A 23,454-nucleotide genomic window follows, 5' to 3' on the forward strand; every position below is an offset into this window, starting at 1 on the left:
GCTCTGTTCTTCGATGATATTGCGCCACATGTGTCTGTACAGTATTAAGGATATTAGAGCCTGGCCTGACTGCTGTTACAAAATGGATGTCACACAACGTCCTTTGTCTAAATTCCTTTTAAAAAGTGAGATGCTGGGACATTTTCCCTGCTCCACCGATACAATTTTAATCATATAAAAGTATTACTTCAAAACCGTATGATCTTGCGATGTTTGACTGTCAAGAGGCTGTTACTTTTGATCCTTTGATGTTAACCTCAGAAAGTCCACAGCACAAATTGTTTCAAGTAAAACGCTGATGGCAGAACTGATAGTAAAAGGAAAAAAAGAGACTGAAAACTGAAATTTGAAATGCGGAGATTCAGCTCGGTGGTGACAGATTACCTGTTTTGATCATCACAGCAATGCAGCAAACATGAAACCCATTGTTATTATTGTTATTATTCTCATGAATGATTAAGTCATTTAAAGTGAAGACAGGGACATGGTGATGACAAAATGTAGGTTGTTACAATCACACAATGTTCAGCTATTATCTTAACAAAATAAAAACTGATATAATCAATTGGCAATAGATACGGTTTGAAAATCCAGTCTCAGTTCATTAAAAGTTAACTCTGAGGTTCCAGGTCAAATATATTATTTGTTTGTGCCTTACTTTAAAGAATTTGCCTGCTTCAATAAACTGCCATAGAAATATATACCAATATGATTTTACACTTTAACGGAGTTCAATAATTTAACCAACTTGAGTCCTAATCATAGTTACCAAATATTGACTAATCTTTTCAGAATTTCCTTATATTTATTGTATTGCCTTCTTTATACTATTCTGTAATGGTAGTAAAAGATTTAAGTTCTTGAGGATCAGAGTGTATTTTGGATGCACAGGTTATCATAGGAGCGGAGGTCGAAATTCCCAAAAATGAAAAATAGAATAAAAACAAAGCCATATGCATGAAGGGGGACTCCCTGGTAAATTGGGTAAACATTGTAACTAACAGATAAACATGAAACTTATATATAAACGTATACTATAGTTGTGTATTGGAGGACAATTATCTCTTATTACAACCTATTATGAAAGTAAGTAAGAATAGTTTAAATATGCAAACAAGGAAAAACTCTAATGTTAACTTTGTGAATTTAGGAGAAATCTATAGACACAAATAGAGAAAGTGTTGTGTAGGAGTTGAAAATGAATGCAATGCAAGTGCACATATTTTCTCATAATTCAAGTTTAATGTTTTCAAACAATGTAAAGGCGCCATATTCTCATTAATCCAAACATGTACTTTACACATAATTCCTCACATCAAGGTAAAGAGAAGATATGCAACATGAGAAGGAAGCAGAGAGACAGATACAAGTGTTGACCAGTGAACACAGACAGGTATAGCCCTCATTCTTAATGAGATATTGATGAAAAGTGCACACTGTAAGAGCTAAAGTCAGAGAGACGGCATATCATGACACAAAACCTCTGATCTGAGTGCTTTCTTTATGCCTATGGCTTCAATCAAAGTCCACTCTGCTTTCTAAGATATACACAATGAGAAGTGTTAGAAAGCAAAACAGCCAGACTGGAGTGTACAAGTGACAAAGAGTTGACAGAGCGAAAGAGAGACAAAGGGAACTATGAGAGGAGTTAAGTTTGGTGTTGAACTGACGCCGTTTGTTTCATCATCAGTCGAACCTTTGAAGAAATGGAAGTCAACCTCCTGAAGGAATAATCAGGGAAGAGAAAGTTACGCTTCAGAGAGCGAGAAGAGGCCGAGAGGGGCACACAGTTACAGGCATATCTTTTATCCCCACATTCATTCTTTTACACCATCATAAACAATTTAAATAGCCCACAATCTGAGGGAGTCCTTTTTTTCAGTTAAGCATTTCATGTTATTGCAGTTAATGACATACAGTTAGCACAACTTTACCCTTGACCTTTCATGAACAGTTAAAAAACAAGCAGTTTCATGTATCAAAAAAAACAACCACAGACAGATCCAGTATTTTCAGGAGTCCGATTCCGATAAAAAGAGAAAGCCTCGGTCTTATATGCGTTTGTCTGTTTTATAAATGTTTCTTTCTTTCTTCCGCCAGCTGCAGTCAGTAACGATGGCAACAGCACAGGAATGACTGACAGGGAGCCGGGTCTACGTGAAGTCATCAAGGATAATCAGCCAAATAAATTGTATTAAAAACTGCTGCCCGAAATGTTCATTCAATGCACAATTGTTCATCTATTAGTGGTGACCTTGAAAAAAAGCAGGTACGTTTCTAAGTGAAGTTTACAAAGGCTAAAATGGCATTATTGACACATAACTCTTAAAATGTCTCTATTTTAATCTTTAAATAATATATCTTTAAACCCAATCACCACATGAGCATGCCGTAACACACCACACTGCTTCACCCCATCAATTACTCATCTCCAAAATACAGCAACAAACTCCAACCAACTAGTACACGTACAGTATCAATGCTGTCTCCTCGCCCACCATCAAAGTCCATCATGAAGTAACATTCATCCGTAATGCACAATGAAATCTACATCACTCTAAAACATAAAGCAGAGAATGATGGCGATTCTGCCCAATGACATTGCAACCCTCTAAATTCAGGCATTTCATTGGTTGGCGAATAGCACATTCACAAATCAGTGACAAGGCATCTCCTTCACGACTTGTTTTTGACCCAAGTTCCTCGATCGTGCAGAAAGCAAAACAACTGCGGTCATTCCAAGGAAAAAAATAAATCCAGGAGAGACGCTGGGGAGTTATTTCTGCTTCTCTCCTGACGGAATGGTTTCGCCACAGAACTTTGTTGTTAGCTGGCTCAGTTTGCCCGTCTATCTGCCTGGACACGACTTACAAAAAGTTCATCTGCAATCAGCACCCATGATCGTCAACGTACAAATGAATGATAAATAGAAATATTTCACACAGTAGAAAGTCAAACTCATGTTATTGCTTCTCGTGGATTGACTTCGCTAAGAGTCAGACACCGGGTTAAATATTCAAATGCTTTTCAAGCTGAGAGAAAGCCCTCGTGAGTTGGACAGGTGGGGTTAGTTACAAAAGACGATGCGATGAATAGAACAGAAAGCTCACGCGGCCACGGGAAAATAACACTTGGGATATTTTCCCGTCAACTGGCAACTTTGCCGACATCATCTGCATTGTCGTGATTTAGTAAGCTCCACCCACTCCGCAGCTCCATGACGATTGAAACACTTTGCAGGTGGTCTTTGACCCATGTCCTGTTCAGAATTCACTTCGCCCAACCACACTTGACCTATAAACAATTCACCAGATTGAAGAAACCCCTCTGGTTATATGGCAAACACTGTAAATGTTTTGCACGTCATCAAATGTCCACGTGTGTGTGTGTGTGTATGTGTGTGTGTTTGTCTGTAACAGCACATCCAGTTAATCAGAGAGCGCACGTGAATGAGGTACGTGTCGTCTCAGCACTGCATGTGGGTGTAGATGTAAATGCATATATCTAACAGCGCCTCCAGTGTTTTCATCCGATCTCGTAGCTTCAAGGATGAGAATATTGCTTATTTCAGCTTCTCGTGCCACAAAGGCACCGCAATTCATCCCCAGACCTTTAACCTTTGCACACAAACAAGCATTCTGCTGATGTTCTGATTCAAACTGCTAATCAGCTTTGTGCAAAAAAAAAGAAATCAGCCCTTTATAATTGTACAGAGTCTGTTTTTTCTTCTTTTTGCCTCATATATATATTTGTTTTATTCGTTGTCTTCCATTTGTGCAAGCATGCTTCAGTTCAAGAGAGACTTGCTGTGCGATAGGAACATCATCCATCGACGATGAGGAAGGGCAGGAGGAGAGTTGGCTTCGGTGTTGATGGTTTGGGGGCCTCCGGTTTCTACCTGGAGATCATCGAGCTGGCCTGGGACTGGCTGGAGGAGGTGGTGGCGGCACTGAGCTGAGAGAAGCCGCTGTGGCTCGACTCCAGGCTGGTCATCGAACCCCTGAGGTGAGAGACAGAGAGCGTGTGAGCGGTATTAAACTTCACAGGAGAACAACGACTCGTATTCATGATGCAGAGCCATGCAGCCAGATCAAACCCACAGGAGGGAGACTCAGTTACTCTGTGTGGCACACTATGCTGAGGCTCCGCCCCTATAGGCTGCACAATCAACAGTGTATCAGGTAGAAAGGTTGTGTGTGTGAGAGGATCTCAAAATGCCCAAATCGTTGCTGGTTCCAGTAAAGTATTTTTGCTGGGAGGTAAGTTCAAGGTGTTTCTGTTGTGAATCGAAGCAGATCCACTCCGTCTTGCACACGAAACCATAACAGCTTTTGATGTTATGGTTTCCTTTAGAGCATGGAGCATTTTGTTCTTTTTTACTTGGATAATAAAAAAAAAGAAAAGGGAATCTTGATGTGTCGTTATAAATGTAGTATGTCGGCTCCTTGGTGTTTGGATCAAAGAGTCAATATACTAACAACATGTTAATTTCTACATGGCCCATGTCTATGATGTATCATACACAGCTACCTAATGCATGACAACACATGGACATGCATAAGGATGTTTGCATCAAGCATTTAAAAAGGACATACAATTATACAGTTATTCGTATAACTTAAGGTCAAGTATCACAATTTCTCACAATAACTTTGCTTATAATTTAGCCCCTTTACGGTGTTTAAAAAGACCAGTTTGTAGGATTTGACGGCATCTAGCAGTGAGGTTGCAACAAACTGAAACTTCAACCGTGTGCAAATCTGCAGTGGCCGACGCGAAAGTTAATACTTTAACTAATCTTTTTTTTTTTTTAAAGCAAACTAAAATTGTGACACTGTCCACCCACTAGTGAGGGGTCATAAAAAAATAGGGATCAATTGTCCTATTACATTAAGAATGCTTGGCATGTGTTTGTAGGTTGTGCAGGTACATTACAGACAAATGGTTCGACTTATTCCACATTTTTAGTTGAGGTTGGTGTTTCAGATGTTTCGAATTTTCAGTCTCAAACAGATGTGTCAACCATTAGCAAACCATCCTGCTAAATTATACTAAACATTGTTAAATGGTGATCTCAAGTTTGATTCAGAAGCAAATGTAAAGATGAAACAGCAGGTGCACTGAAAGCAAAGTGAGATTCAGTCAGTTGGTATTAAAAATGGATGAGTGATGAAAACAAGTATAAATGCCAGGAAATGTCTCTGCAAGTAGCTATACAAGTAGCTATGTGCACATGTTAAGTGCACACTTAGATATACAGCAGTCGAGCACTAGTGTGCTGAACGTAGTAACCCAGCCTACGATTGTTCATTTTGTGTACATGCAGGCAGAGCGAGTGAAGCCAGCAAGTAGTCTTATTGCAAGGATTATTTCGTCAGTGTGAACAAAGCAACAACATCCTGTTAGAAAATGCTAACAAAAGCCATAAGCACGAACAGATGCAAACGTGGGAGGGGGGCGTTCAAATTAGCAGCAATGACAATGAACTAGATAAGGGGCAAACACTGAGCCACTTACAAACTCTGCACATCCCAGCAAGCCGTTCTTCACAGGAAGAAGACAGAGCAGCAGGAAGGCAGGGTTGTGAGCAATAGATCAGGAGCGGATTGGACAGAAAAGGCTGGATTAAAGGAGTCTCTGAGAGGGGGAAGCATTTCAAAACTCTGTGCCTAGAAAAATCATGATGTGCTTAAGGCTCTTCATAGGGTCATTTTAGCAACACTACAGAATTTATGATTTCAAATAGGTTGTAGAGGGGGAAAACTGAAAAAAGGAAGGAGTGAAGAATGACCAATCATAAAGGAATAAGGTTTAAAAGTAAAACTGTAACAACATCATGGCAAAAAAATGGACACATACATACACTTCACATATACAGCATGGATACCAATGTATTTAATTGTCTTTCTCACACTCAGTTACTAACCTAAAGTCCTCCGAGCCCAACACCTCAGTGTAGTACATGACTTTGCACTTGTGCGAGGAGACCTGCAGGGTGGCCAGCACGTCGTCCACACGGGGCAGGTTGGTGGCCGAGCAGGCCGGCATGTTGTGGAACTTCCACTGGAGGATGTAGAAACCTGGCCACCGCGTAATATGAGAGCCCTGAGGAGATTAAGAGTACAGACAACGTTGATGACTAATAAGCAAAAGCAAACCGTAATTTCTTTATTTTGTACAATTACAAATAAAAACGTTGGCACCATTATGCATCAGTTCACACTCCAGGAACCTCACCTGCACACTCTCGCCCTCCTTGCAGGTGAGCGAGGACTCCACCATGCTGTAGTCTTGCCCCAGCGTCCATGATTTATCGATAAGCTGGACATTGTTGCCTACTGGAGAGGCGATGACATGAGCTCCCAGGGGATCTTTACGTGGAGGCTGAGGGGCCCGCTTGGAGTGGTAGATGTTGAAAACCACGTCGCCTTTACACATGTCAAAGTCCCAGGTGATGACTGAGGAGGCATCGATGATCTCTATCAGAAGCTGGTTGGGGGATGGAGGGAAGACGGACATGGTAAGGTTGGCCAGAAATGGAAATATGAAAATATGGAAATATATATATATATACACACACACACACACACACACGAGTGAGAGAGAGAGAGAGAGAGAGAGAGAGAGGGAGAGAGAGAGAGAGAGAGAGAAGTGAAAGATATCACTTCCTCTTTAGCCCTTATTTTCTCATTTTATTTACATACATCCTTTCTTGGTGACAGGAATAATGCCAGAGCATTATGGCTGTGCACCTCGCTCTCTTTATTATCGTCATTCACTAAAGGGGTATCCAAGTTGAAACTCTTGTATTGATTTACGCTGCTCCATATTTAGGCATCAGCTAAATGTGGCAACGAGCAGCAAGAGAAAACTGAACATCTGTTTGTGAAGTTATGAGCTCATTAACATGAAATCAGAACCATTTTCAGATGGGTGATTATGTGGGATGATGCATAAACCCTTTGGTATAAATTATGTAACATGATTAACTGTAGGTCACTGCAGACGGATTATGTTTTAAAAGCTATGCCACATTTGACTTCCTCCACCACATACCACCACTAGATGGCCGACCTTTCAACAGAGACATCAGTCAGCTCTTCGTGCCATATATATATATATATATAGGAAAGATAGACGTTTGTGTAAAAGTAAAGCTTTTAAGCTAAGCCTCACCTCGTGTGGAGCTCCCTTGAAGACGCTGGCACTTTGGTAGATAGTCTCGGTCCACAGGCGGACATCTTCGCTCTCGAGCTCCTCGGTCGTGCGGTACATTGACTTGGGAACTAGGCCGCCCTCCGGTACCTCACACTGAAGAGCATGCACCCAGACAATCACACACAACATTAGGTCAACAAAGTAGATCTCAGTGTGGCAGCTGTAGTGTCTGACAGTTCAGATTCATAACCAAGTCATATTCTGAAATGATAGGCTAAGAGTTGAAATCTTCATCTGGCACTCACCATACACTCCCCTGCCAGAAAGTCAGGGATGATCTCCTTGTCTATGTAGTCCACCAGCCCTCCGGGACCCTGGTAGTCATTGCCTGCATATATGAGGAACTTCTTGCGGGTGTTTTCATCAATGAATGGACTCACCTAAGGGCAGAGGCAGACGTGGATATGTTTTATGGGCCCACCAATTAGTTGTATTCTAGTTATTCCATGGCAGAAATGAGGCATTAATTTACAGCAAGAGCAAATAAGGATGCGTGTGTCGCACTGTGTTTGTTAACAGGTGTTATTTATTATTTTTCCACATATGAAAATGAGGGTGGACCACACACTTAAAACACCTTTGAAATCTACATAAACTCATATTGTGAGGAGACTATTAGAGCTAGCGAGTATCCCCTTCTTACCAGTGTCCAAAGAACAGGGAAAACCCTAGGGGCTCTCAAGATAAGCAGGCGTCCCAGAGTCTCTGGGTAGTTGGCCTCCACAACCTCAATGATCCTCAGAAGCGCCTTGACCCCTGGGCGCCACAGGTGACGCATGTTCAGCCCCTCCAGATCCACTAGACACGTCCAACAGCTACAGAAGAGGAGGAGCGAGGATTAGACTCTGCAAACACTCTCACACACAACTGGGCCACATCCTCTTTCCAACCACTTAGCACCTGTCACCCTGAGGTGAAGCTTAATTGGTGAAGGCATCGCTTGCTAATTCTGGACCCCCCCTCCACATCCTCCCTTTCCTTCTATCAATGAGAGCTGAGGGCTGTGACGTGACAGACATTTATAGTTTACATGCATTCCTGCACAGCTCTTATCCCATCCATCTCCTCTTGTTTGAGAGGGCTGCCAAAATAACAGATACCATCTCCATTCTCTCCCTCTCAGAGGGGGAAATCAAATTTGTCGGCTGCTCGTGGTCCAAAAATACTTTTTTCATCTTTTTCCCATTCAATTATTTCTCCTTTCCTATTCATCTCCATTCACATTTACAGCTTTTATGTCCAGACATTGAATTAACGATTATATTAAACAGAGCAAATAAACAGCAATTAAACGCATTTGTTTGGCTGGAACCATTTCTGCTTAAAAATAAGAATCCCACGCTTAACTGATAATCAAAATGGCTGCCGATTCATTTCCTGTTCAGCTCTAAAGTACAGACAGTGTACTGAAGGTTTACCTGATAGGTCGACCAAACACCTTGGTGTTCTCCTCACAGCGTTTCAGACCCTCCTCATTAATAGACAGCACCTGAAATGGCACAACATGACCTCAGTGCACTGTTGAGCATTTGGCTCTCACACTCGTAACTAGAACTTACAGTGAGAGCAACATTATAAATAAGCAGATTATTTATATATGTACTGTACCGTTTACTTCCTGGTGTTAATACACTTGTCAGGACATGCCAGTGTCATTAATCAGTCATTAATTCCCTAACCTGTAATCCAACCACCTATACATATATTGACCTACATTGTTACACGTGAGCTTGAGGTGTGTTTCAGATTGCGTGACATACGTGTCTGAGCAGAGACTCTTCTCCGAGAGCGCGGACCAGTCCTTTGGTGTCCATCTGGCCCAACCGCAGGACGTACAAAGGACGACCATCTAGAGGATAAAATAAACATTCATATAATCCATTACAAATTTACATTTCTGCATGTTACATGGAAATGTCTTCATAGTTCTGTTCTTCTGTATCCCATACAAATACTTTTTGAAAGATTGAAATGGAAAGATAAACTGTTCACTTATGTGGGAACATGTGTCATATACATTTGTGTGTGTGTGTGTGTGTGTGTGTGTGTGTGTGTGTGTGTGTGTGTGTGTGTGTGTGTGTGTGTGTGTGTGTGTGTGTGTGTCTGTGTGTGTATATAAACTATTTGGGTAACCAAGTAGTGGCAACAAATTGGCCTCATGTTTAATTCACGTTTAATTCAATTAATTCAACCCACGGCTGAAGGCGACTTTGGAGCGTAACTGGAGTGTAACTATGTGTGTAACTGGAGTCTATAAGAAATTGGAGAATGGAGGTCTTCTTCTAGTTAACAGCGCAAATACAGCGAGCTTCAGCGCAACCTACATAGATCAGAAGCGTTGTAGTATGCTTTAACGTTCAACCTTCTTTGAGTACTGCTGAGCATTTTTTAGTTTTTGCCTTAAAGGGAGTTTTTGAAGGTAGCTTAAATACATTTGTGGGCTTGCTGACCGCCAACTACTGTTGATAATACACCGACTATGGATAAGTACCTCATACAACGTCACCTCAAAACATCAAATTACTCCTTTAAATTAAATGCACCTCTGTCGTGGTGGTGCCAGCCCCCGGTGTAGTAGTCCTGGAGGACCTGTGGTGAGGTCCAGGTCTCCAGCAGGTAGTCCACCTGGTGCTGCTTTCTCCAGGTCAGCGACTGGCAAAGGATCTCCCGTGCCTTGTCCATGTTGAAGTCTCTGGCACGCAAGAAACGCAGTATGTGCTCGTCCTTAGGAATCTGAAAAGTAAGGGGAGAGAATTTAGCTGTACTTGATTTGTGTTGGTTTATGAAACCACAAAAGAAAAAAGCTTGCATAACTTTGATAACACAGACAATGTCATTGACAATTGGCTAATTTTAATAGACCATTGATATCACAGTAGGTCGCCATATTAGCAGGGCCCAAATATTAGACGTCCCTGATAATGATTCAACTTGTTAGTTTTAGTTCATCAAATCTAAACGTTGCTATTCGATTTTATTCCATCCCTACACAAAGTGAAAAACAATTACCTTTCCCTTGTGAGTCTCCTGCAGCCATTTGCGAAGTCTGATCAGACAGCTCTCCTGCAGCGGGGTCAGGTCACCTAGGTAACGTTTGATATAATCTGCATCCAATTTATCTGCAACACAGAAACATAACACCTTAAATTAGCATAATTCAGTCAAAGTATACATTTATACATGGTTTACACCTTTAATGAAACCAAAACGCAGTCATTACTGTGCCAATTCAACCCTATTAAAATGTTGTGTACAAATGTGACTTATATAACTAAACAATGAGGTCTTGCTTTCTACTTTGTGTACGGCTGACAAATATCTTTCTTACTATACATTAAACAAACAAAAAGGTTTAGGTCTTTTTTCAGTCATCTGAGGGAACCGACCTTCAGGTGTACCAGGCAGAATCTCTGTGAGGCTGTCTGCCTGAAGTTCGCTGCTGTCCAGCTCGGTGTCCTGACAGGTGATGATGTCTTTGGCGTCAGTGGGCAGCGGGATAGAAACAGCGGGCGTGACCGCCAGTTTGGGGAGGACAGTTGGGCTGGTGAAGAGGCTGGTTGGTCTGGGTAGCGACACGGGAAGAAGGGATGAGGGAGTCCAGCGCGGCACATCGGTGATCCCTTCATCGTTTAGCTCCTTCAGGTAGAACTCTATGATTTCTTTTCCCTGTGAGGAACACAAGTGTAGAAATGAAGTGTGACAACTGTGGCAAAAATAGCAGAAGAGGCTATGAAATCAAGGAAATTAGATTTAAGCTCGCTATTTGGGATACAAACCAACAATACTTTATCTTCGTATGTATTTTATTCAAACCAAGAAAGACTAAGACTCTGCATTTTCTCCCTGTTTCCATTACTTCAGTTGGAAATACTAAAAGAGTCTGCAATCAACATTGCCAACATCCCTCCTAGAGAAGGCAGATGACTCACTAGGTCCACAGCACAAGACCCCTGTCCACTCAAACAGATTATGCAAGCTTATTTATGCAATTAAAACATGAGAGGAACTGACTCACTCATGCTCCAGAAACCTCTAAAAAACAAACTTCATAGAACAGATACAGCACCCATTATGGTGTATTCTGCATAGATTTTATTTTTTCACAAAACAAAGGAAACACCTACATGTATTGATTACGTGTAACAACAAACACACACCTTTTTGATACTGCTAGCATACTGCTTCATAGCAATCTTTTCCACGGTGCTCTCAAAGCCGAAGAAGGACTTGATGTCCAGGCTGGCGGTCTGCTCGAAGCAAGTCCAGTCCTCGTTCTCTGGGTGAACCTGTGCCAACACACACAAACGCATATTGCAGGGGTCAGCAACCTTGGCCACGCATGCCACTATTCACACGCAGTTCTTAACCAATGGCACCCCATTGGTGTGCAAGACAGTTTTTTGAAGATGTCAAAGTGCCCTCTCATCAACATGCTAAATGACCTCTTTCACAGCCATGGCCTGTTGTTACGGTTGTTTGCCTACCGTGAAAACCCGCCCTTTGAGCAACGAGTACTCGTTGCCTCTTCACAGAATCAAAATTGTGCACATAATTTGATTCCATAAGAAAATACAACTAACTGTGATGTGGATGTTTTCATCAGGATGTCAGCCTTCATATATAATTTACAATGTCCTCAATGTGGGGGCGAAAAATAACAACAATGTTGTTGTTTTTTATGTTGCTAGGCATGTTGCCATATGGATGAAAAGAAATTACAAATCTGTTGAAGATTAAAATATTGATGTTGCGTCATAAAAAAAAGTCACTTTCTATTAAAAACGTGTTCTCTTATTATACTGTAGACACATGCAGAAACAAGATGGCCAGGTCACTATGGTAACCACACACCCAGCTTTAGAGATGATGATGCACGCATCGCTCTGTACAACCGTGAATGGACTTCATGTTTTTTTTTGTAACAACTGCAATGACTGATGTGTATTCTCACTAGCGGATCACTTCAAATCAGTTTTAATTCCGGAGTCACATTCTTTAATTCATATCATATTAGTAAATGTATGTTTATCAAGTTGTCAGTTATGAACCAGGAAATTCAGCATTTGGACCAAGAAGCGCATGCAAAATAAGGTGTGCCAAATTTACAAGGCTACAATGCGTTTCAATGTGTCAGATGTGATACATATTAAAGCAACATTTACGTTTACTTGACCGAGATATTTGAACAAATATTTTCAATCCATTTTAATTTAGACTACATCATCATTGCATTTCAAAAGTAGTCATGAGTTAAATGCTTTCGGAAGGCTCTGTGATGCTAGCTTTATTACTCTTGGCTACCAAACTGTTTAATCTTTAGCTAGGTCCATTAGCTCAGTCTAATTGACCTTTCCATCCCGGTTAACGTTAGCACAGTGTGTTAACGCACACAGTAAGAACCTCTGTGCAACCTAAAACCTAAAATTAGCACTATAGTTAGTTTGAGGCTAATACGATGTGCTTGACCTCATTAACTCAGAGCACATCCATTCATGAATAGGCAGATCTGAAGTCAGAGTGAAGCCTTGAGCATACAGAAGTGGAGCCGGAAGAAACAAGAAGACATGCTGGTTTCAGAACAGCATTCAGCCAGATTGTGAGTGGACTGAATAATAAGAGCGATCAGTCGAGATAGCGAACATGCATAGAGCAAGTCTAAACATGGCTTTCTGTGCAAGGAAGCAGGGCAGAGATTAGAAGCGAAACGGACATTAACATGGCTGTAATGGCGGCAGCTTGCCATTTAGTAGCTTAACAGCTTTCCAGAACATGTGTGTGTGTTTGGGAATATAGTTGTGTGGTTTTGTATAACTCAATGGGTTGAGCATGTCTTAAAATCTGCACTACAAATATGCACGCAACGTTTGCGTGTCGAAAACAGTCTGCATTAAGCGGCACTGGGATGTGTACGACGATACTGACCGAATAGCAGCAGGTCTCACTGATTATGACCCTGTTGGAGAAGGTCTCATTGTGGGACTCGATGTGAAGTGTCCTCTCTTTTCGGTTCAGTGTGTTTTTCTGGATGAAGTAGACATAGTCCACACCGGCAATCTGCAAACCACACACAACAACTCATGTTACAAGACCAAAATATGGGTAAAACTGTATGCACGTCGAGCTGAAAAATATCTAAAACAACATTATTACATTTTTTGTATCAGAAACTGATGAAAAAAGTATTTAATACTTTGGTAAAAATCCTAATAACCACAATGCATTGTACTTTAGATGCACATTAGCTGAAGACCTGATATGCAACAAACCCTCTTGAGCAGGCGCGGGGCGTCAACATCCAGGGCACAGCGGCGCTCAACCCTGTTGGTGGAACCTTCCTCATTGGTCTCCTCTTCCACCACGTCACTCGCCACAAACATGGGGATAAGGTGACAGGTCGGGAACCGGCGCTCATAGGCCTGAAAACAAGGACGGAGGAACAGAACTGTCAGCTAATACATCGGTTTGCCATCTGGGAATATATCTGTTAGGCATCAAATTTCATTCTGTGAATAGAATAGGAGGAAAATGAAAGAAGTCTCAATGTGTCTACGTACAGCCGGCAAACAATACAAATGTGACGGCTGTGCTTTTCTAAAGAAGAGACAACCCTTCAACCTATAATTGACAGCAAGGCTCCACCCTCCTGAAAAATAATTTCAACCTTCCCAAAGTTAGTATAAATTTTCAAAAACTCTGTTAAACTAACTAATAACTAATAAACTTTGTTATTGTCATCTACAGTGGTTATTTGCATAAAAACACACAATTCACATAAATTAGAAATAAATGATTCTAGCCATTCTTGGCTTTATTAAGTTAAACAGTCATAAATTCCATCTCTAATATCGATTTTATGTGAAAACATCTCCTTCAATCAATCTTGCCAAAAACTAAATTTGACAAGATCATTTTTGAACATATGACATTTTTTTCCAGGGAGTTTAGTTTTTAAGCCACTTCCTAAACCTGGTATTTTTGTGTAGGGCCTTGAGACAGTATTTTAAAAAGATATTATTTAGAAAGGATATGCTGATGTTGATTTCCAATCAATATGTTTGAAAAGCTCAGGTTAAACCCATCTTTAAAAAATACCACACAGCTACAAGTCTTGTACTGACAGCTTATAAAAAAATGTACTTAAAAAAGGTTCAGGTATTTTATCAGAATGCAAGTATTGAGACGAGAGGGACTGAATAATCTAAATAAGTGGGCATAAAATAAGTGTTTACAGCAAACAAGGCCAAACAAAAGCTCCTACAACTTCGTATCGTTCCAAACTTCTCACTCAAGCTCAGCCACAGCAGAGAATAGCCCCGATTCAACTAAAGCACTTTTTACAAAGCACCTTAACAAAAAAGGCTCAATACACAATTGGAGCCACTGTGCCTAGGGCTCACACCGTTTCTCCGAAATACGTGTTCTCATTAATGCAAAACAAACAAACAAACGCAGCTCTTGTGCAGAGGCTAGCCAGCATTAATGCCATAAATATATCATTTGAAATGGGCCATTTGGTACTTCAAGCAAAGTTTGGTGCCTATACTTTTGTACCGTTACTCAGACTAAGTCACATTTTTAGTGCAGGACTTTTACTTGTAACAGACTATTTTAAACGTGTTCTAGTAAATAATTAAAACATAAATGCGATGGTGGTGTAGACACTGCAAAAAGTCACATTCACAAAAGCATAGAAAACCATGTCATTGTATTTCCTCAGAAAGCAGGAACTAATGTGGATGTATTCAGCAGCTCCTGCATGCCACTAGCAGGGCTACTGAGCCACGCAGCTGCCAGCCGCCCATTGACTGAATGCTGAGCTCTGTTTTTCAGCCCTGATGCTCTGGAACAAGTGGGCGCAGGCTTTGTACTGCCGTCAGCATAACAGCGCTGACCGTAAACATCAGTTTCACCCATGAAAAACAACCGTATGTTGTCAACAACAATCTCAACCACAAATGCCATGCGCAGTCAAAAGCAATAGCCTTATATACTGCACAGAAATATATGCTTCACTTTACATGGGAAAATAAACCTCCACAAGCACAACTTGTATCTGCTGCATGTGCACTGAAAACCCAGAAACAGGAAGGTCATGATACCAGTTTATTCCTCAAAAAGGAAACGTAAGGGCATGCTGCTCGACAACACCAAAAAAAAGAGACTCAATCTGGTCAACACATCTGACTACATTTTGTACTGTACACAGCAAGTCTGTCCAACAACACTTGTTGTCATGTTAATCAAACCACCTCTAATTAATTTCTGAGCCCTTTGACTCATTGATCTAAAAGGCAAGTTCAAACGTTTGATAGTATTTGCTGCACACTTGCTATTATTTACATAAGACGTTGTTTTAGTTAATAAACCTCTACAATACAGTTCATCTAGGATGTGTTAACTCATCTAGACTCAGCCTTTGGGATACAGAGCTGCACTGATGACACACACACACACACACACACACACACACACACACACACACACACACACACACACACACACACACACACACATACACACACATACACACACAAACGCTTTGGTAACTAAGTAAAAAAAAAAAATCTTAGTTTCCAGGCCAGCTGAAACCACTGGGCATGTGTAATAAAGACTCGATGAGGATATATATATATGTTCAGACACAACATAACTGGGCAAGCCATGAGTAAATGTTTCCTGGAATTTGTCTGGAGATGTTATGCGATTTCCAGAGGTGCATGAGGGAATACATAACACACAATACATGGTCGTTTGATCCCTTCCTGCATACACAGAGAACATTCTCCCTTTGGACAACAGACAATGTGGTTAAGGGCATGGGTATGAAAAACAAGACCTATTTTTCCTCAGGAAGGGAGATTCAGGAAATCCAGGAGTTCCAGAAGGGCTGCATGGTGCATGTATGATCATAACGTACGACCAGGCAAGAAAACAAGAGCGCTGGCGGGCAGCCCAGCTATTATCTGGCTTGAATTTATGGCATGAAAAATAATAATAATAATTAAATATAGCTGCAAGCACAATCTAAACAAAAACAGGAAAAAGAGCTCAGTTGTTTTCACGACTAAAGACACAATTTGTTTTAGTCAATACAAATACAATCCTTTATTTCCTACCTTTATGAAAAAGAACACTATAAAATGACAATACAAAATTAAAAGGATAACATTTAGAATTTTTTATGGTTTACACTGACTTCAGAGTGGTTGAAATGATGTTTGAAACGGTGGCAAAAAAACGACGGGTAACAGGACTGTGGTTAGAGAACGGAGGTGCTGCGAGGCCACTAATGTATTGCAATATGTGTTTTTACAAAATAGTTTTACTGGATTGGACAAAATGAAGAGAAAAAAAACGCCCTTCCCCGAAGGCAAAGCTGTTGTAACATAACAACAGCTCTGATGCAATGTTTCTATCAATTTACAGCTACTCCCAAGAACAAGAGGAAGCTGCAGAAGACATGAATCGACTTGCTGGTAAATGTTCAGGTATATCAAGTTTAATCAGCCTTCCTCACGTGAACTTCAGTTGTTGACACACATTTTTATTATTATTTTGTGTTAGATAAGACCAATTTCCTGTCGCTGCCAGACTACAGAAGGCTTTAAAAAAAACATTGAGTTCCACTTCCTCAGTGTGTTGCATCATAGATTATGCCATTTGTGTATAGCCAAGTGAGGTGAGGGCCAAAGGTCTCCGGGGACCAACACTGACTGGAGAACACTTCCATCTTCCTCGGTAGCAGTGTCACATCTCTGGAGCTTATGGAAATGGTTGTGTAAGAGACAACAGCCGCCCAGAGGTCGGCCTCTGCTATTTTTATCAGCTTGCTTTTTCTGGTGGCTGGGAAAATGGGAACATTTTGGTCAGGAGCACTTTTACGATTAAGATACGTGATGAGGACTGCCTAGAGATGATGTCAAAACATACCGGCAAACAAAGCTGAGATGCAGCAGACGATCTGGCTGCATTTCTTAAGTATTCAGAGGAAATTTACAAGACAAAGAGTGACTAACTACAGAGTTGTATAGACCGTTTCAAGGGGATTGCATTGCTAGGCAACAGCTTAAGTCCATGTGTACTTCCTGTCAACAGGGAATATATAAACGAAGTAAAGGGTCATTACATCACTGAACTCAAGTTGGTGCCAAACTGCTAGTATTCGTCGTGCATTTAATTGTACTATAGCAATTACATTTATTTTGTATAGCCCAGAATCACAAATGTTTACAATCTGTACACATATGACATCCTCTGTCCCGCTGTCCAAATAGAAGATCGTACAGCCTCTCTAACTTAATTGGTGTCATGACTGTGTATACTAGTAGCTAATACTATAGGCTAGATGACTAGTCTGAATGTAAATCAAATCACTCAGGTAAACTGCAGGCATTGCAGCATACAGTCACGTCCTATAGTTACGTAACTCTGACAGCCCATCACACACGCACACATTTAGATGAAAAATATCAGTCAACAACACATGATGTGTTTTTTTAGACAAAGGTGAAACGACAGAGATATGATGGGTTACAATGGGACTTAGGTGCCCATCCCATTAACTTCAATCGAGTGGACAACAAGGTTTTGCAAAATTGAAACGCTGTCACAATGACGTAATGACCCTTCGTTCTATTAAGCTTGTCTTTAAGAAACATGTGACATGTTCCATTTGTTTGAATGTACAGAACAAACTGTGCCTTTCGTTGGTGTTAGGACAAACAAACGAGTCTGACACATTTGGTCTCAGTAATAAACAAGTAATGCAGTACACAGAAGAGATACCAGCATAATGGTATGTCAGCAAGTGTTTCCTAAAACACAATCATTTCCTTTGTAAGATTTCACATGCAGACAGTCACATTGAAAAACCAGACAACCAACAACAGGATCCATTATCGAGAGTGTTGCCACAGGCTTTCTCTGAAGCCGCTTTCTTAAAAGATCCAATACACCACCCTTGACGTCAGATACAAACAAACCTGACTTTGAGTGAGTGCTAATGTCAAGTGTGACGTCATTCAGCCAATGTTTGGTTGCAAAAATCATTAGGAGTTCCCACCCACCACCTCAGGCAATGGGCCTCAACCTGTTGGGAATGTCATTACAGGGGTTAAAATTGGCTGTGCCCTTCACAGTAGCCAGTCACATTTGGAGGTTTGGGGCATTATCCGCCATGTGCATGCCAATAATTAAGTGGACTGAGTGTGTCATGTTCGATATTGCTCGCAAAGAGGTTGTTAGAAATACAATCTGGTGGACGATTGGGGCCACAAGAACATTTGAGAGACTATTAGGCCGACAGATTAGTGAGCCAGCGCTGCCAAATGGCAGATAATGTCACGCTCATTCATGAGACAGGTTGTCACAGACACACAACCCGCTATACTGAAAATAACGCAGAAGGCCTTTCTGGCATCTGTTTCCATAATTTGAGGTGAATAGCTTAGAGAAGGATGTATAAAGAATGGCATGTGGAGATGAAAATGCCTCCTGGTTTGCATTTATTTCAGAGAGAAAAACTATAAACTTCAAACTAGGTCATCGACAGGGATGGGGAGGGGTTACTGAGCAGGCAGCTTAAAAATTCTGTGTGTCGTCTAACTGACTCAAATGCACAGGGAAATGTGGGGAAAAAAATACTGGTGGTAAATGGTTACTTAAAATATCTCTAAACATGAGAATTAGCAGGTGACTATTCAGAGCGGGCTATATTGGTTTATTGGGTCATGAGTGATGAAGGAAAAGGAAAAGGTCTCATCCTTGGTCTAATAGTGAAAACAAGATGAGAGAAGAGACAAATCTTTCCAAAAAGTATGTGATTGGATTATATTTAATTTCCAGTTCTGCAGCCCAAATAAAATGTGTTATTAAAGAAAATGCTTTCACTAAACCACCGGTCATTATTGAACAAATAACCAAGTAAAATCTTTTTTTTTGTTTTTATATATATATATATATATATATATATATATATACACACACAGCTGTGTTCATTATCGTGTCTTCCAGTTTGGGGCGCACAATAGCAATAAGACCTCACTTTGGTCCATTAGGATTTTCAACAATACTGGCAAGACAATACTTTCAATATGACTCATGACACACTTTGAATGAATGTTTACAAATGGAGCGTTTGAATAGGTGAAACCACTTCTGGGAAAAGATCCTCTATTCCATGTTGCTGTTTTCCAGGGCTGGGCCAACCAGTTTGACAGCTTTACATGATACAGGGATGCTGTGGGCACAGCCTCCAGTGTGGATTTAGTATAGTGCAAACTATTCTTTATTTATTGAGTGCTTGACAGTATTTACTAAAGTAAAACAGATGTAAATGTGTTGAGCTGCTGTCGCATCTAAAAGAAGGAGATGTGTGATGATAAAAGGTGTGTGAAGTGTAATCATATCACTACGTAAAGACAGACAAGATGCTAAGTTTCTCCGGCCATCAGGTCCAAATTGCTTTGAGCAGAGGTGTAGACTGCATGTGGGGTAGGAGAGAGAACGAGATCCTGATTAAACAGATGCAACAATAGAGTGCTTGGTCTCTGCATGCCATGCCACCCACTTCTCTTCTTCCAACGATCTCACTGCTACTCTGTGCTTTGTAATGGCAGAACTGCCTGGAACTCAACTTTGAGAAAGGAGGGGGACAATCTGTCCTCACACAGACCTTATGTAAATGTACGGTCCTAAATATTTGGTGGGCCCTGCAATATGCTAAACTGCAGTTATTGGTTAGGCGTGCATGACTGGATATAACTCTTCACCAGGAATAGAAAGCAGCAGGATGGCCATATGTCAGCTGTCAAATAGTCGTCAAAATAAGAACCGGAAATGCTAAAAACATTTTCTGATGAGACATAATCTCATAGACCGTATATAAGAAATGGACTTAGTCATCGTGACAGCAGCCATTGGTTTGTTGACTGCCGTGTTGAAGCCTTGAGTTTAGCGATTTTGCTGTCGCCATCTTGGATTATAGCCGTAGCCATGGTAGTTTCGGAAGTTACTATATTTGTAACGTGGCGGAGTGATGTAGAAACTCCATATAATGCTCTTATAGCGGCAGCGACCTGTCAATCATAGTCATCACACACCCTAAAACATACTACAGCTTGATGGTCTATTTTACTCTAAATGGGACCATAATTTACCAAATGATCATCATGCTGTATTGAAGAGTTGAAAACTAGCAATTGAGACCATAAACTTATTTTGACAATGTTTACTGAGGTAATAAATCAAGAAGAGTAGTAGGGTAATTTTCTCATAGACTTCCATACAATCAGACTTCTTTTTGCAACTTGATGAGTTGCCCCCTGTTGACCAGTAGAGAGAATGCATGTTTTAAGACACTTCCGCCTTAGCTTTACTCGCCTGAAGATAACTACATCAAAGTAAACTTTAAAAGGAATTACTGAGACGATGAGGATAAAGCGCAAATGTATAAGAACACATTCAAATTTAAATTTTACATCTAAATCAACTATGGAATCTGGTTTTTGAATAACGAAGCCTGATCAAGTCTATTCAGGTTTATCTTTCTAGAAGACATTCACGATAAAACTCTGTCAAGGAGGGGTCTTACAAGTCTGTTCATAACTGTGTAACATGACTCATCACTCTGACGCTTCTCTACACAGGACCACACCACTGCATAATTAGAATTCCTCATAAGAAACGAGTTACAGGAAAGTGCAGCATTACCGGTATCCTGCTTTACACTGAGAGAGGTGCTGTCAAGGCATATTCACTGCCTGCTCTGCCAACATTATTATAAAATCCCAATGATTTAATTAACTATGTTGAACCTCTTATTTCATGGTTTCTGTAAATCTTGCTGGAGATTCCTGAGCATCCTTTCCAGGAAAGGTTCGGATAATATCAGTGAACACAAAGACAACCGAGAGGGGGGAGAGGGATAACTGGAGATTTCTGATCACTTTAAAGATTGATGCATGTATGTGAGAATGTATACAAAGCTGATGGAAGGATAATAAAGCTGTAGGAGCGTTGTTTGTCACCTACCTGTCATTACAAAAGAGTTTACAGATTACGTCCATCTCATAAAAGGTAGTGTTACCCTTTGGTTTCCATTTGTGGGGGGAAAAAAAACTTGTTTTGCCTTTAATCAAACCACAAAAAGGCAAACCAAATGTGCTTAACATTTTACCAACAGAAGTTAAAAGCGAGAAGAAAGAGATTCAACCATACAGATTCATGCAAATACTTTCACAGTATATTCTACACATTCCTGTTGAGAACCGCAAGGATGATATATGTTTTAAGGACAACCCTGGAAGTTAGCATAATACTTTTTCCCTCGACAAAAAGTGAATGGGACTTTTACATAGAATTTTGTAATTTGGGATTATTGTAGAAAATACGCTCCGTGGCAAACAAGAGTTTATGACACTAACACATTTTGTTCAGCAAGATAATCTTCAGTAATAAACCACATTTTCATTATTTTTGAAGCGTAAATACAATTGGCAGAAGTAAAAAGAAAAGGTCAGGCTACAAACAAACTACACCATGACTTCTCGTCACCATCAATAAGCTGAAGGCAGAGTAGTATTCGGCATGATGACTTTTTGTAGTCTAATTTAGCCACTTATTATCGATCGCCTTTTTTAAGACACGTGAACGCTTCAAAATGTATTCATTAAATTATGTCGTAGAACAAAACAATGAAATCTCTTAAGATTATGCTAACAACACTACTCATTTAAAGGCATCTAACCAAAAAAATCCATTCAGAGAACCCATCGACTCCAAGACGAGGGAACTGGAAGTACAAAAATGCTAAGTCGTTTCCAGGTTTTAGTACCGATTCCTGTAGCAGTCTATTACCATCACATAGCTGCTGCATATATCTGAGTCATTATCCATTGCCACAGTGTCGTTGCAGTGTAAAATACGCTAAAGGGTCATTGTGCATACACATTCATCTGTGTCTAGCAGAGCAAAGCAGGGGGAGGAGGGGGCTGTTGGGGCAGCATCTCGACCTTGCAGCAGGAAAGAGGGTGAATGAATGTTCTGGTGATCAGTGAATGAAATCAGCTTCAGAGTTTTCTCATAGGCTCCCACAGTCACGTGGTGGTGGTGGTGGTGGTGGTACAGTGCTTTATTAATGCAGTAGCAGCATGCTGAACGATAAGCTCTTCTCCCCAATGCAGTCTATACCTTGTTTTTGGCAAACAGCATGTAGCCGAGTAAGTGAATTAGACACTGCAAGCCAAGCTCTGACAGACTCATTCAGAAGAGTGAATGGACATTTTCTGAATCGGAACAGACAGGTGCAATGCTGGGAGTAGCCAATGAGACATGCATACATAAACGGCAAAACATTTCACTGTAGCAGGAATAATAAATGTCCTTCTTGATATTAAAAATCCCTTGAGGAGGAACTACTGTAGTATGAATAAAGCGTAATCATGTTTCATTTCATTCGTCTGTGCTCGGTATTTCCATGACAAAAAAAAAGATTGCGTGAATAAAATGACCCCATTTCGCTGTTCAGGCAAGGCTGACATGAATCTTTGCTTGTATAAGTATGCGCCTATAGACGTGAGACCATTAGATGAGATAAGCGACGCACAAGCAGCTCACAGATGGATTAAAACAATAAAGTCATGCTGCTGCGCCATAGAACTGGTTTGCAAAAAGCCTTAACCAGACCTGGCCTTAAGTGGGTCAGGACTCAAGACACGGTGGGACAGGATGTCACCCTGGCAGTGCACAGTGCTTAGCCAGGCTAGACAAAGAGGAGTTAAAGTAGGATGAGCCAGGTTTAGAAACACCGGCTCTGCGGTAAACTGGCACAAAACAATGTGACGGTGATCCGACACTTAACATGCTAAGGATGACCCACATTAAGAAAGTTATAGGAGTCACAAGGAGCTCAAAGGTTCATGGTGCAAAAGAAGACAGAAAAAGCAGATTGTGCAGGAGCTAAGCTCTCAAGAGCAGCAGCAACAAAATAATTTCACAGCTGGAATTTGGTACTGTTAGCAAACCATCCAAAATGCATAACAGACTACTTGACTTCTGTGCTTCATTGATTAAACTGTCCTTGTCCTTATTTCTGTTTTGCTTGACAGGGGCTCAGTTTCCGCATATGATCCAGTTTTTGAGAGACACTATAAAAAGGAATTAAAATGCAGGTCGGAGCATCAGCTTACGACATAGTGACAGGAAACAAAAGGCAAAACTAGTAATTGTATTTTCTAT

At 40.7% G+C, this 23,454-nt stretch overlaps 1 protein-coding gene across 1 annotated transcript in view; it reads right to left on the minus strand.

Annotated features, from left to right (window-relative positions):
* Positions 1 to 1,228: 1,228 nt before the first annotated feature.
* LOC306738331 (SEC14-like protein 1) overlaps positions 1,229 to 23,454 on the minus strand; it is a 28,301-nt gene continuing 6,075 nt past the window's right edge. Inside the window, exons 3-16 of the mRNA XM_079220170.1 lie at positions 13,485 to 13,634; positions 13,141 to 13,272; positions 11,376 to 11,504; positions 10,605 to 10,884; positions 10,228 to 10,337; positions 9,762 to 9,951; positions 8,979 to 9,067; positions 8,637 to 8,707; positions 7,862 to 8,033; positions 7,464 to 7,598; positions 7,177 to 7,311; positions 6,238 to 6,489; positions 5,927 to 6,105; positions 1,229 to 4,000 (exon numbers count right to left, since the gene is read on the minus strand). Coding sequence (XP_079076296.1) covers positions 3,895 to 4,000; positions 5,927 to 6,105; positions 6,238 to 6,489; positions 7,177 to 7,311; positions 7,464 to 7,598; positions 7,862 to 8,033; positions 8,637 to 8,707; positions 8,979 to 9,067; positions 9,762 to 9,951; positions 10,228 to 10,337; positions 10,605 to 10,884; positions 11,376 to 11,504; positions 13,141 to 13,272; positions 13,485 to 13,634 — 2,130 coding nt within the window. The 3' untranslated portion in view covers positions 1,229 to 3,894. The remainder of the gene's footprint in view (positions 4,001 to 5,926; positions 6,106 to 6,237; positions 6,490 to 7,176; positions 7,312 to 7,463; positions 7,599 to 7,861; positions 8,034 to 8,636; positions 8,708 to 8,978; positions 9,068 to 9,761; positions 9,952 to 10,227; positions 10,338 to 10,604; positions 10,885 to 11,375; positions 11,505 to 13,140; positions 13,273 to 13,484; positions 13,635 to 23,454) is intronic.

The sequence above is a fragment of the Taurulus bubalis genome (assembly GCF_910589615.1).
Source record: "Taurulus bubalis genome assembly, chromosome: 6".
NCBI classification, from domain to species: Eukaryota; Metazoa; Chordata; class Actinopteri; order Perciformes; family Cottidae; genus Taurulus; species Taurulus bubalis.